The sequence below is a fragment of the Microcaecilia unicolor genome, chromosome 6 (genome assembly GCF_901765095.1).
Source record: "Microcaecilia unicolor chromosome 6, aMicUni1.1, whole genome shotgun sequence".
Taxonomy (NCBI): Eukaryota; Metazoa; Chordata; class Amphibia; order Gymnophiona; family Siphonopidae; genus Microcaecilia; species Microcaecilia unicolor.
Genome location: NC_044036.1, coordinates 38,462,132 through 38,477,511, shown reverse-complemented (window position 1 = coordinate 38,477,511; position 15,380 = coordinate 38,462,132). Strand labels below are relative to the sequence as shown.

Below are 15,380 nucleotides of genomic sequence, written 5' to 3'. Positions count from 1 at the left end.
ATTAATACTGAGCTACAGGGTGTTACACCACTGAATTCTATTTATTTTTCAAACCTATTACTTTTAATGTAATTTTCTAACATAAAGGCTAGTTGCCTTTAATATAGCTCCTTTCAGTCTTGTCCATTGCTGTTCCCATCCGGACCTGCTCAGGCCTCACTCTCTCAACTGCTGGTTTGCTTCTGTGTCTCTAGTACAGCTTGCCTCAGCATCTCTAGTCAAGCTTGCTTCAGGATCTTTAGTCTAGTTTGTCCTACTGTCTCCTATCTAACCAGCCTTGACATCCTGCCTCCAGCCCAGCTCAGTGTCTACATTCTGTCTCCAGTCTAGATCTGTCCCCAAGGTTCCTTTTCAGGGCCATCCCATGTCTTGGTTCACCAGGTCTGCCCCCAAGAGTCCTTTTTCAGGGCCACTCCAGGTCCCGATATTCCAGACATGGCCCCAACGGTCCTTTTCAGGGCCACTCCAGGTACTGGTTTGCCAAGTCTGCCTCCAAGGGTCCTTTTCAGGGCCACTCCAGGTCCTGGTTCGCCAGGCCTGCCCCCAAGGATCCTTTTCAGGGCTACCCTCTGGATCCCTCTCGACAAGGCAACTCGTCAACCATTCAGTGGGACCATTGCAGATCCCCTGGTTCAGAGGCCCTATGATGGTCCAAGGGCTCATGATGGACCATGAAAAATGATAAAGGGGATAGAACTCTTCCTATATGAGGAAAGACTAAAGAGGTTAAGGCTCTTCAGCTTGGAAAAAGAGACAGCTGAGGAGGGATATGACAGAGGTTTACAAAAAGTACAGACTAGGGGACATTCAATGAAGTTACCTGATAATACTTTTAAAAAGAATAGGAGGAATTTTTTTTTTCACTCAATGAATAATTAAGCTGTGGAACTCATTGCCAGAGAATGTAGTTACAGTAGCTAACATATCTGGGTTTAAAAAAGGTTTGAACATGTTCCTGGATGAAAAGTCCATAGTCTGCTACTGAGACAGACATGGGGGAAGCCACTGTTTGCCCTGGGATTGGTAGCATGAATCTTGCTACTATTTGGGATTCTGCTAGGTACTTGAAAACAGGATGCTGGGCTAGATGAACCACTGGTATGACCCAGTACAGTTATTCTTATGTTAAGATTTTAAATATTTAAAAAAAAAGTATAGTTTATAAAGAACTCTTGCCTCACTGGAAGCCAATGCAACAGTATGAAAAATGGAGTTATCCTATCAGACTTTTTCAAACCAAGATTAATTACTGCATTTTAAACCACTTGTAATGTTTCTGTAAGTTTCTGGAAATGCTCAAATACTACTACTACTACTATTTAGCATTTCTATAGCGCTACAAGGCATACGCAGCGCTGCACAAACATAGAAGAAAGACAGTCCCTGCTCAAAGAGCTTACAATCTAATAGACAAAAAATAAATAAAGTAAGCAAATCAAATCAATTAATGTGAACGGGAAGGAAGAGAGGAGGGTAGGTGGAGGCGAGTGGTTACAAGTGGTTACTAGTCAAAAGCAATGTTAAAGAGGTGGGCTTTCAGTCTAGATTTAAAGGTGGCCAAGGATGGGGCAAGACGTAGGGGCTCAGGAAGTTTATTCCAGGCGTAGGGTGCAGCGAGACAGAAGGCGCGAAGTCTGGAGTTGGCAGTAGTGGAGAAGGGAACAGATAAGAAGGATTTATCCATGGAGCGGAGTGCACGGGAAGGGGTGTAGGGAAGGACGAGTGTGGAGAGATACTGGGGAGCAGCAGAGTGAATACATTTATAGGTTAGTAGAAGAAGTTTGAACAGGATGCGAAAACGGATAGGGAGCCAGTGAAGGGTCTTGAGGAGAGGGGTAGTATGAGTAAAGCGACCCTGGCGGAAGATGAGACGGGCAGCAGAGTTTTGAACCGACTGGAGAGGGGAGAGGTGACTAAGTGGGAGGCCAGCAAGAAGCAGATTGCAGTAGTCTAAACGAGAGGTTTAGATTAGCAATTCAACTGCTAATCTAAAATTATCTAGTTGTGTATACTTACTGACTCTTAATTTCCTCATAGTCCAAAAAACACTTTTTACCAATTGACTTATCTGGGTTTCCATACGCAAATTAGAATCCAGATTAATAACCCAGTATTTATAGTGACTTCTCTAAGTTATATTTTGTATCCTCTATCTCAATGAATAAATTTATTTTATTTTTTTGTATTTTTGTTACATTTGTACCCCGCGCTTTCCCACTCATGGCAGGCTCAATGTGGCAGGCAATGGAGGGTTAAGTGACTTGCCCAGAGTCACAAGGAGCTGCCTGTGCCGGGAATCGAACTCAGTTCCACAGGACCAAAGTCCACCACCCTAACCACTAGGCCACTCCTAAATTAGTCAATTTAGTTTGAGCCCCAATGAATAACATCTTTATTTAGTTTCAAATGCGTTGCTCGCATCTAAGTACTAATAAAAAAAAAACACAGTAAGATATATATGCCCCTCAGTTCTGACTTCACAGGAATGAGAACAGTGATACACACTAAATAAATGTGCACTTTATGTCTAGAAAGTGGAACATTTGGGAGTCTCCGTTTCTAACCTGACCTTTTTGCACTATAAGATCATGGAGGATTGACTTGCCTTGTCAGTCACTAAGCTAGAGTCCCTCCCCACCCCCATTAGGTTTGCAGGGAAGTGTAAAGGGCCATTTAATCAGGAACCCAGGGTCTTCTTTCCTCCAAAATAGTTCAGAACAGGAGTGCTGACGATTGCCCAAAAGGAGTACTTCACACCCTGGAGTAAACTGTACCTTCGACAAACAGTTAAGCCAACTGCTACGCATTACTGCTGTAACACAAGCTTCCTGGCCTTGACCAAACTATGAACTTACACTAACGGAGTACGATGAGACACAAATCCGAGAGGACCTAGGCTATAAGCCAAACCGCAGAGTCCAGTATCACATCTCCATCCAAATTAAAAGAATTACAGTTCTTCTGTTGTATTATTGTCCAGAGCAAATAAACACCAGTGGTGCATAATTTAGGTTCCAGCCTCTCTTAATGAAAAGAGCTGATGTGAATAGAAAGCAGTGGGGATGCCCACCTTGGGCCATGAAGGAGGCCATTAAAGAAGAAAACCAGAGAAGTGCTTCAGATCCAAGGACTTTGAAGCTCTATACCCAGCTTTTTCTTTTTATGAACTGTAAATATTTGATTTGTGGGCACTGTCAGCTATCGTTGTCTAGGGTTGGTCCCGGGGTCCACTTCACAGAGGCAGTGGGTTCCCAAAGAATACGCAATCCACACGGATTTGGATATATAAAGTATATTATATTTGCATATATGTATTGGCTCACAGCACTTAGTACAGGAAAAGGGTACAAGCTGTCTTGGGGTGTGTGTTTAGAGGGAGGGAGAAAGAAAGGATAGGGTGTTTGTTCAGAGGAAAAAAGAAACTTTGGACTAGGGCTGTCTGAGAAGGGGGGGAGCAGAGCCAGGTGCTCTGGTGGCTAAAGATGGAGGTGTGCAGAGAAAGAAGAAGAAACAAAGACAGCCCAGCAGAGTCCCGTGCCCTCTGCTGCAGGGAGAAAGAAAGAGGGAGACCTAGTGCCCTGGACACAGAGAAGTGCCCGGGACAGAGAGAGGGGGGGCAGTAGACCCCAAGCTGAGCTCTGTGCTTGAAGCCCTGCTCCCAGATGGAAGAAAAGGTATGTTAATCAAGAGTAATTGAGAAACCAAAGGGCTATCAGGCCTCTCTGAGCACCATTTGGTCCATTTCATCCTCAATGGTTCCTGCAGGAGAGGGGGGAGAGTTTATCAGAGGTCAGAAGGTGGTTTAATATTGTCAAACTGATTTCATATTAATATAAGTATGTCCAGCAATAATTTTGACCTCCTGCAATCCTGACAGGCACCACCAAGGAAAGGGTGTTTTTTTTTTATTTAAATATACCCTCCTGTGCCGACTTGCTTCTTTGATATTCCATTCCATTTTTGATCTAACAGTTTTTCAATAGTACTAAACAGTTTACAATCAATAATATACAATCCAATAAAAAATAAATAAATCAAGTCTGATAAGGGAGAGACCCCTAAATTAAAAAAAAAAACATAGTTTTTCTTTTCTACCAGTCACCCCTATTATTCTTTCTTTTCTGTAGGATATCCAGTGTCACCCTCAGTCCACAGTGGGAGGCTGGCTACATATTTCTCTATATAAAAAGCAACACCAACGTTCTATGAAGCCTCCAGCCGGAAGTGTGAAGGGGGCGAGATATCCGGTTTCCCTATGAGTGTCTGCCCCACCCTCTCTGTTACACAGTCAGTGAAGGAAAACAGCAGAGCACGAAATCAAATCGCTGGCTCTGTAACAGTGAAGGACTCAGAGGGGGGAGGGGGGAGGGGAGAGAGGCCAGAGGGCAGGGACACACACACTCCCACATGCACACAGAAGAAAACATTGCTAGCCCCCGTTTCATTTGCATCAGAAACGGGGCTTTTTTACTAGTAATTTATAACAGGTATATAAGAACGAGGACAAGGATTCACAAGAATCTTCAGTTCTATGAAGCCTCCAGCCGGAAGTGTGAAGGGGGCGAGATATCCGGTTTCCCTATGAGTGTCTGCCCCGCCCTCTCTGTAACACAGTCAGTGAAGGAAAACAGCAGAGCACGAAATCAAATCGCTGGCTCTGTAACAGTGAAGGACTCAGAGGGGGGAGGGGAGAGAGGCCAGAGGGCAGGGACACACACACTCCCACATGCACACAAAAGAAAACATTGCTAGCCCCCGTTTCATTTGCATCAGAAATGGGGCTTTTTTACTAGTATAATTCATAACCATTCCAAATGACTTTCTAAACAAATATAATAAATAGCCTGATGTTAATAACTTTACCTCCAAAAGTTCATCTTCTGGTTGTAGTAGGCCAAGCTTAGCAATAGGACCATCTGGTGCAATAGATGATATATAATGATGCCCATCATAAGTGTCAAGCTCCATACCTAATCTCATGGTGTGAATAGGTAATAGCTGTTATAAACAAAAAGTTATATACTTACTATACCTCAAAAAAACTGAGCACAATCCAATTTTCAATTTATTTCACACACAAGCAATATAAAAGCATAGATGGTAGTTGAAAAGGCAGGTGGCTAACTATTCCAGTACAAAATGGTGTTAGATACTCATATCATCTTCTTTCATGGAAAACAAATGTAAACCCTCAAAGAATGCACCATACAAATAAGACCTGATGAAATTAGACGTGCAGTTTTAAAGAAAATCAAACTGATCCGAATCAAATCAATAAGACCCAACAGGGATAATTCAATTCCACACTCAGCTGTTTTGGTTTTTTTTTTGTGAAGAGACGTGTTGGGGAAATCTGATATATACTTCATTCTGATGTGCTCTCATTATGTTAATTGTATATAAATTCATACAGAAGGGGGGATTTGGACTGTGTCTCCGGGTATCCCGTTTCTGAGCAACGAACTATGAATATTAACCTGGTGAAGGTGAACAGTTGGGGTTTTGAATATGATTTATTGACAATTTGTCTTAAATATCACAAGATATACCTTTAATAGGGGGGGAGAAAAGATGTGCTGGGATGGGAATTGAAAATCTCGGCTGAGTCCAGATGGGTGGTATATGGGATGATTGGATGTTTCACGGAGATAGGGTTTTTTTTGTTTGTTTGTTTTCTTTATGTGTGTGTATGCATGTGCGTAGGTACATGTTAATGGTAATTGTTATATGCTGTTAGTAATTGTTATTTTTATTTATTTATTTATTGCATTTGTATCCCACATTTTCCCACCTATTTGCGGGTTCAGTGTGGCTTACAATACATTGTGAATGGTGGAAATACAGTTTGTTACAACTCGGTTATGGATTACATTGTGAGGGGTTATGCGAAAATAAAGTTAAAGTGTCGTTAAGGGAATAGAACAATGGACAATGGAAAGAGACAACGGGAACTGATAGGGCAACTAAACAATAGTTATATGCTGCACCTTGTTGTGTTCTTGTTATGCTAATGGTGCCTAAGTTACAAAGAGGTGGGGGCTCTGGGGCGTGATCTCCACGCGGGCCTCGACCCATACTGGGCGGTGTGTGATGGGAGGGCAGGTACGAGGGTGGGAGGGTGGTAAGGAGGCAATTCTATCTGTGCATTTTGGGAGTAAGGGTGGGAATGGAGATAATGTTTTGGGTTGGGGATGAGTTTGGTATTTTTATTTACTTTTTTTGTTGTTGTTGTTTTATTATGTTGGAAGGTCACAGTGTGGTGGGGAGGAGGACTGAAGTCTGGTTTTTTGAAGCGGTTGCTTTGGATTGGGCTATGAGCTGGGGTGGCCCCGTGACCTGGTTAGATGCATTAGATCTTTGGATGTACTGCCATTTTTATCAACCATGGCCCCGATTAAATTAATTTCATGGAATGTTAATGGAGTAACCTCTCCCATTAAGAGACAAAAAATCTTGCAGGCTTTAAATCGGCAGAGAGCAGATTTGGTGTTTTTACAGGAAACCCATTTATCAACTTTAGAGCATCTTAAATTTAAAAGATGGTGGGTTGGAGATTTGGTGGAGACATCAGCGATAAATCGTAAAGTGGGGTTGTTGATCTTATTATGGAAAGGGTTGGCTTTTCAAATATTGCAAACTTGGAAGGAACCTAAGGGTGGATTCCTCATTGTCAAAGTCGCTATTTGTAACAGAGAGCTACTCTTGTGTAATGTTTATGGCCCTAATGTGTATGATCATAAATTTATCCAAACACTTACACATAGGATTTTGGGGAGGCCTGATATCCCGGTTCTTATGGGAGGGGATTTTAATTTAGTACATGACCCAACCTTCGATAGATCTCCCAATTCTGAACGAGATATTGGGAACCCGAATAGGGGTATTCCGTTCCTTTGCTCTACTTTACATCTTTTGGATATTTGGCAAACATTACACCCCATGGATAGAGACTATACACGTTTGTCAAGGGCTCATGGGTCTCAGTCTCATATTGACTAATGGCTGATCTCGTCTTTGTTTTTTCCTTCAGTTTTGGAGGCACGGTTTGGTCCCTATAGCATTTCTGATCATGCTTTCGTGTGGCGCTCATTTACCTTTGGGCCATTGGGAGATAAGGCATATCGTTGGCGTTTTCCAGTGCATTTGTATTGGGATGCTGAATTTCGAGAATATCTTCTGCATAAGTGGGATGATTATCAGAATGATAATGCCGCGCATGTACACACCCGAGTATGTTTTGGGGAGGCAGTCAAGGCAGTGCTGCATGGAGAAATCTTAGCATATACTCCTTTCAAGCAGAAGGCGAGAGATCAGGAAATTTTATGGCTAGAAAGGCAACTTATTAAGGAGCGTATTTGGGAAGTCTCCTTCTGTGCATCAGGGTAGCTCGTTGTTGGCTTTGCAGACTTCTTTGGGTGACTTGCCCCTTGCTCGGGCGATAAAGTCAATACAATATTACAAATTTCAGCTATATTGTCACGGTAATAAATCGGGGAAGCTTTTGGCAAATTTGGTTAAAAGATCTAGAGGTTCTCCTAGTATATCTCAGATAGATCGTGGAAATGAGGTTTTGGTGAGAAAAGATTCAGAGATTGCAGAGGTTTTCCTGAGGTATTATAAACGTTTGTACATTCGCCCGGCGGGGGAGGATTTGGAAGGAGAAATTTCTAAATAGCTTGGATCTACCACGGTTTTTGGAAGAAGATAAGGATAAACTTGATGCGCCTATAACTGAAGAGGAGGTATCTTTGGCTACTCAGCAAAGTACCTTAAGTAAAGCACCAGGCTCCGACGGTTTTAAAGTTGAATTTTACAAACTTCTATCAACCGTCCATTGTCCCCATGTTACAATCTCTGTTTACGCAGTTTATTATGGATGGGTGTAAGCCCAGCTCCCTACAATTAGCCCAGACTATATTGTTGCTGAAGCCGGGGAAGGATCCTACACAGCCTTCCTTGTATAGGCCTATTTCACTGTTGAATGTGGAAGCTAAACTGTTTGCTAAGATTTTGGTGAATAGATTGGCTCGGGTGTTACCTTCTGTGATAGCCGAACCACAAGTTCACTTTGTCCGAGGACTTACAAGTACAAGGAATTTGAGAAAAATTCTTATTTCGCTGGAGCAAGTAGAGCATTCCCAGGTGCCATCCCTGTTAGTAAGTTTTGACAAGGAAAAAGCTTTCGATCGTGTGGATTGGAAGTTTTCATTTGCTACTTTGCATCACTATGGTGTGGGAGATTTCTTTTTGAAGGCAGTCCAGACTTTGTATGCCTCACCTCAGGCAGTGATCTGGGTAAATGGGGTTTTCTCATCATCCTTTGGGATTAGTAGGGGCATGAAGCAGGGCTGCCCCTTATCTCCATTACTATTTGTACTTTCTTTGGACACTTTGATTAGAGAAATCCTGGGTAATCCTGAGATTAAAGGGGTTAAGGTAGGGATACAAGAATTCAAAGTATTTGCTTTTGCGGATTATATATTAGTACACATTACTGAGCCTCAGAGATCTTTAGAAGCACTTATGGATAGTTTTGTGGAATATGGTGATTTTTCTCGCTTTAAGCTAAATCTTGAAAAGTCTTTGGCTCTCCCTACTACTGAATCAGTTTGAAGAGATTGGGTAGGATCGTTTCCTACATGCTGGGAATCCATTTCATTTGTCTACCTGGGGATTAGATTACGTTGTAAGACTACATTCCTGTACAATTGTAATATAATGGATTTGCTGGACTCGACTAGAGAGTGTTTATCATGGTGGATGCATCTTACATTGTTGGTGCATGGTAGAATACAGTTATTTAATATGGTTTTGTTTCCCAGATGGCTCTATACTTTCCAGCTATTGCCTCTCCGGTTGTTGAAGCGAGATTTGCACTTATTGCGGAAGCTTCTTTCTAAATTCTGATGGGCAGGTAAGAAGCCAAAAATGGCCTTTAAATATTTAACAGGTTCATGGAAATAAGGGGGTATGGGGCTGCCTAATTTACGTGTGTACAATCAAGCCGGTTTGCTGCGTCATCTTGGAGAATGTTTTTTAGGCGAGAAGGACTTCACCCCAATAGATTATGAATCTGCATTTTATTCACCATGGCTTGTTAATTCTTTAATGCAAGGTTCTTTGAAGATGCTGTCAAAGGGGTTGCGTCAAAGTGTAATTCTTAGGCCATTGCGGGAGGTTTGGCGATATTTGGTTCTCTTGTTGGGGGGAAATCTGGAAATTTCAGATCAGATCCCTATTCGAGGTAATTTACAATTTCCACCAGGGCAGGATAATGCCAGTTTTGGGCGATGGGCTGTGCAAGGGATGACACTTTTACAACATGTGTTGGGCGATGACGGTCGGCTGCTAAGTTGGGCACAGTTGCAGGCTAAAGGAGTGGTGGAGCCAAGAGATCTGATGGCATATCACCAACTACCCCATTACCACAAGTCTTTAGATAGAGGGATCCTCGAAGGGCTCTTTTGGAGAAATGGAGTCAGGATCTAGGTGTGCATATTTCTTTGTCAGATTTCATGACACTAATTAAATATATACCTGACATTTCTATAAGTGCTGAATTGAGAGAATGTCAATATCGGATATTACGCAGGGCTTATTTTACACAGGAGCAGATGTTTAAGATTGGTGGGGTTGGAACACCGGTATGCCCGAAATGTAGGCAAGGCCCTAATTCTTTTTCCCATGCTTTTTGGGAATGCTCAAAAGGTGCAAATATTTTGGGAGGCTTTTACAGTATGTGGGAGGGCTCTTGGGCTGCTCTTTGCCGATTACGCCTGCGGGTTTGCTTTTAGATAAATATGAACATTTTTGTGTCACTAACCGCAATGCCGTTCTTTTCATAAGGAAAGCGGCAGTTTGGGGTAAATGAATCATATTGGGGGTATGGCTAGGTGAAGCAGTGCCGTCTTTTTGGGCATAGAAGAACCGTTTACATGTACTATTGCTGTTGGAAGAGGGTAGCTGGCGGCTCTCCAAAGCGAAAGAAGTCGTTTTTGGCAGTATGGGGTGCATATATTCAATCTCTTCCACATAGAGCAAGAAGTTTGATTTTGAATAGTCTTTGAAGTAAATATTCCCTTAGTGTTGGTAGCCGGTTTTATTTTTCTGCCTGCTTTTCAATGAAGTGTTCCCCCTGCTACACACGCTGGAACTCTCGGGGGGGGGGGGGGGGGGGGTTGGGGGGGATAGGGAGGAAGGTTTGTCTATTTGGAGAAGAAAATCAATGTGTTCTAGTTCACTTTTGGCTTAACCATGATAGTATACTAGAATATGTCAGTGTATTCTCTGGTGGTTTACTTTTTGTACTTTTGATAATTCATCAATAAAAATCGTTGAAATACAAAAATGAGATAGTGACACACAACATTATCATGTTTCTTAAGTGCATAGGGGTAAATTAATATATCTTCATTATAATGGTTTTGAGCTTTTCTAACAACATGTAAATGGCTGTGGTAACATGAGCGAGAGAAGTCCGTGGGACTAGGTAAGACAAGCCACGCACACTCGGCAAGTTACAGTGAACACAAATAATATTTATTAAAAGTGTCTAGTAAAGGCTCCTGTTCACGTCACAGAAAGGAAAATTCAATACTCAACTAGTTCAGTAAATATAACAGTGTCCTCGGGTGGCCTGCTCCTGCAGGGCCACAGCATACACAAATGTATTTCTCTAAGCAGCAGTTCTTACTGGTCTCTGGCCTGGTCCCTGGATCCAGAGATACCAGCACAGTCTCTAGCAGGCACACAAGTCTGGCCTGCTGCCGGCAAGGGTCAAACACAAACTCTTCAGAGGTTCCAAGCTGAACTTGGCCTATCTGAACATATTGGTCACAGTTTCTCAACTTCAAGGTAGAAGCATCTGCAGTGGGCATCCCTGCTTCTCTCTGAGCCTCCTTAACCTAGCTCTGGCCCGGCCTTTTATACTTCCTGGGCCATGTCCTCTTGGCTCCACCCCTCTTGTGTCACTTCCCCCTTGGGCAGGGTTCTGGGGAGTGTTCTTATGGAGAAATGGCAGCGTGCCATAGACTCCCTCATAATGGCATTGATTCAGTTTTAATATTTAGCCTTAAGTACATTTATTAGCATTATACATGTGCAATATTTTATACAAATATTAATTTTGGTCATTATAAAAATTATTTTGGGGCAATTTAGCTCAAGGGCCATTTATTGATGTAAGGTGCAATTATGTTATTACATGAATGTAACTGCCTTGAGCCTTTTTGGATGAGTAGAACAGAGGGAAGTTATACATAAACAGAACAGAGGGAAGTTATAAATAAATAAAACTATACTTATACACCCATAGGATCCAGTAGCAAATTAATCTAATACTTGAGGGTACAGAATAAATAAATAAAAAGCAAAAAGCAACTTGGGGGAATGACATTAAAAAGATGAGAGATTTGGTTTACCATAGTTCCCAACTTTTGTATAGACAATGACAAGGTTGGTGATTGAATAATGAAAAAAATAAATAATTTTCTAACAGCACATGTCATACAGACCTTTGAGTATTTCTGCAGCTGATCATCATCAGCAATCTTTGTGTCCAAACTGGCAACCTACATTTGAAGAAGTAATTGTACATTAACTTAAAAGGGAATTTAACCACATGCTTAGGTTTCGTATTTCACTATAAACACTTAAAGTGACACTTAGTTTGCTCAAACTGGTTATATTAAAATGCTTTTAACATAGACACGCAGAGCTGCTTTTACCAATGGGCAAAGGAGGGGGCAGCTGCCCCAGAACCCTGCACAGAGGGGCCCAGCCACCTCCTTGCCCATTGGTCAATTTATCCTCGAATCTGGTATCTCTCCTTGCCTTCCGCAGGAGTCTTGCAACTTTCCCTCATCCTTCTGCTTGCTCTCTCCGTATGGTCCTTAGTAATGCCCTGAAAATTCTTCTCTGGCACCAGCAATTAACACAGTTAGTCTTCTGTCTGCATTGGGGCCTCTCCTCAGGTGTATCCCACCTACTCTGTTGCAACTTCCTGTTTTCCACATAGGCGGGACGCACCTGGGGAGAGGCCCCAATGCTGACAGAAGGCCAACTATGTTATTGCCGGTGCCAGAGAAGAATTCAGGACAGTACTAAGGATCATGCAGATGGGAGAGAGTGGGCAGAAGGGAGAGGAAAGACTCACGTTGATGGTGGGGGTTGTGAAGAAAGAGGCTGGACTGGAGGAGGGAGTGATGCCGGACCACAGGAGCAGGACGGAGAAGTATGTGACCGCGAGGTGGAGTGGAGAGAGCTGAAAGAGACCAGGGAGAATAACATGGGAGGGATAAGGACATAGAAAAGAAATGCTGGGCAAGGAAAGGCAGGAATGCAGAGGGTCAAGGTGGACAGGGAGGGACATTGAAAAGCAAAAAGGCGATGCTGGAAAAAGGGCACAGAGGGGCACTACTATAAAGGGGGGGAGATAGGGATACAGGGACAATGGTGAAAAGAAGAGAGATAGGGACTCAGAAGTACAATGCTGGAATGGGGGGAAATGGAGATACAGGAGACAATGGTAGAAAAGTGGTGAGATAGAAACACAGGGACAATGCTGAAAAGGGGAAGATGCACATACTGGGGACAATGCTGGAAAAGGGGGGAGATGGGGACATGGAGATAATACTGGAAAAGAACAGAGGGGCATTACTGGAAAGGGGGGGATAGGGATACAGGGACAATGGTGAAAAGAAGAGAGATAGGGACTCGGAGGTACAATACTGGAATGGGGGGAGATGGGGATACAGGAGACAATAGTTGAAAAGGGTTGAGATAGAAACACAGGGACAATACTGAAAGGGGGGAGATGCAGACACTGGGGGCGGGGCAATGCTGGAAAAAGGGGGAGATGGGGACACGGAGGTAATGCTGGAAAAGAACAGAGATCTGGACACAGGGTAACGCTGGAAAAAGGGAGAGATGGGGACAATGGGAGGGCAGGTGCTGGAAAAGGGGGGAGGATGGGGGAACACAGAAAGGACAGATACTAAACTTGGAAGTAAGATAGGGACAGGGGCACAGAAGAGAGATGCTGGAAAGGACAAATAGGAATGCAGAGAGAAGGAGGGTGCGCATGGAGAGAAAGAAATGTCAGATGGCCAGGAGACCCTGCAAAGACATAAGAAACAGAAAAATAGAAGAAAGACAATGGGATTAAAGCAAATGGACAAATAAATTATTTAAACAAAGGTATAAAAATTTAATTTATTTTGGAATAAGATAGTTTTCTAAAATGCACATCTCTGATATCTTGCATTTGAGTTTCTATTTTTCTATATTCTGTATATGCAGAATCTGATTTCTTGAGGTTCCCCTTTAGTTTCTTGCCTTCATATTTCTATTACTGGCGTGTAGTCCCTTGTGTCCTATTTCTTGAGGGTTGTGAAGAAACAGTGTGTTTTAAGCATGCAGAATGTATTGGCTATTTTCCTGCAATATGGTCTGAAGTGTATTTTCTCCTGTTTGGCCAGCAGATGGTGCATGTTTATGCTTAAAGCTGTTACAGAGGACTGACTTATCTTTCTTTATTTGGCACACAGATAATAGGAAGTGCCTGTAGTGATGCAAGCAGTTTTTATTTGAAACTTGACTGTTCTAGGCTCTGATTGGCCTGGAGTTTTGAAAATTACCCAGCAGATGCTGGCTGTTGCTTCAGGCTTAGCCAGGAAGAAAGAGACAGATCTCTTGTGCTGAGGCTCGGTGAATTACATGTCTTGACCTTCTCAAGTACTGTTTAGACAGTATCCATATTTCAGTTACCTGTTATTGTTTGCCAACTGCACATTTCTGTCCACTGTTCCAAGACAAATAAACATAATTGTTTGTTCGTTCTGCCTGTCTGGACTGATAAAGAATCCTGGTGGCTTGTGTGTTGGGTCTGTGAGTGCTTTCTAGGAATTGTGGGACCACTGGGAGTGTGGTTCCAGTAACCTAGAAATCACTGGGGATAATTGAAGAGCGGGAAACTCACCCAAGGCGGTTGTTACCCAGTCAGTGGGAGAAGGGTGCTAGTGTAGAGCACAAGTGGCAGGTGCAGACGGACCTCAGCTGTGCTGGGGACAGACCCTCTAAGTGGCCACGGGGTAACCCCAGGCAGGTGGCTAGATGTTTTGTGACAAGGGTTTATCTGCATTTTGTGCTTGTGACCAAGGTGAAGTATTCTGCTAGCATATAGTTTCTATGTAGAGATCTGTAGCAGTCTTTTTTTTTTCTCACTAGGTGGTCTATTGGAGTTCTAGAGCCTGGTGTAAAATTTACAGTGCTGCCTATTCATAGACACGTTTGCTCCTCTTTGAATCCTGAGGGTTAGTGCTGTTATTGGTATCTGAGTGTATTTCTGCACAAATTTGTGCAGTGTTTTGAAGTAGAGGAACTGTGTGTTGCTCTTACTGAGATTACATCAAAGCATGAATATAATTTTAGCTTGTTATAATATCATATGGGGTTTTAGAACATGTTGCAGGATCTGCTGTGTGTTCAGGTGTTTGTCTTATAGCAGACTTTTGTCTGATCAGGTTTCAATTATGAGGACACTGCCTCTTGAGGGGTCTTAAACTATAGTTGAATTGTTTCCGTAGACGTGTATGTGGTTTACTGTTGGTAAGTGCTTGAAATAATTGAGTTGACAATAAATTCACCACTGTGCCAATTGTATACCCCAAATGCACCAGGAGAAAAATCTCACTCATTGGCCTTCAACCGCGCTCTCTGGAATGGGTCACCCTTGGCATCTCTGTGCTCTGGTCCAGTATGTTTCCTCCCCTCCCTTGTGCTCCAGCAGCCTCTCTCCTCCATCTTCCCCCTTTTCCAGCATTACCTCCGTGTTCCCATCTCCCCCGTTTTCCAGCATTATCCAGTGTTCCCATCTCTCCCCTTTTCTAGCATTATCCTATCAGCCCCACTGCTTCCAGCAAAAAAAAAAAAAAGAGCATTGGGGTGGAGCTGCCATCTAGGCTGCATAACTGAAAGCTCTGCCGGTCCTGCCTCTTCTGACATGAGCTTCCTGTTCTTAAGGTGCAGAACCAGCAGAGTCATCAGCAGCGTGACCTAGATAGCACCTCTACACATTTGTTTCAGCGGGAAGCAGTTTGGCTGGCAGGGAGTTAAGGAAGCTGTGCTGCTGGCCCAGTGGTGGTGGGGGGTGGGGGTAAAACAGCTTACTGTTTAAAAAATGTGTTCTTTCAGAGGTAGCATTTAATAACACTGTTCCCTCCTTGGCAGCATTCAGTTCCTATGACAGACCTGTCAGGTTGGCTCATGTTCATATACATGATCCTTCACAGCACCCGTCAGGAACCATTCTTCCCGAGGGAAACATTTCGCAACTTGATACAATCAATGGTACTAAGCCACGTAGATTACTGCAATGGAAT

General features: G+C 43.0%; 1 protein-coding gene across 2 annotated transcripts in view; it reads right to left on the bottom strand.

Annotated features, from left to right (window-relative positions):
• Positions 1-15,380, bottom strand: part of PATJ (PATJ crumbs cell polarity complex component) — a 429,677-nt gene that overhangs the window by 327,831 nt on the left and 86,466 nt on the right. For both annotated transcript variants that reach the window (XM_030205409.1, XM_030205410.1), the window contains exons 14-15: positions 11,514-11,570; positions 4,864-4,998 (exon numbers count right to left, since the gene is read on the bottom strand). In XM_030205409.1, coding sequence (XP_030061269.1) covers positions 4,864-4,998; positions 11,514-11,570 — 192 coding nt within the window. The remainder of the gene's footprint in view (positions 1-4,863; positions 4,999-11,513; positions 11,571-15,380) is intronic.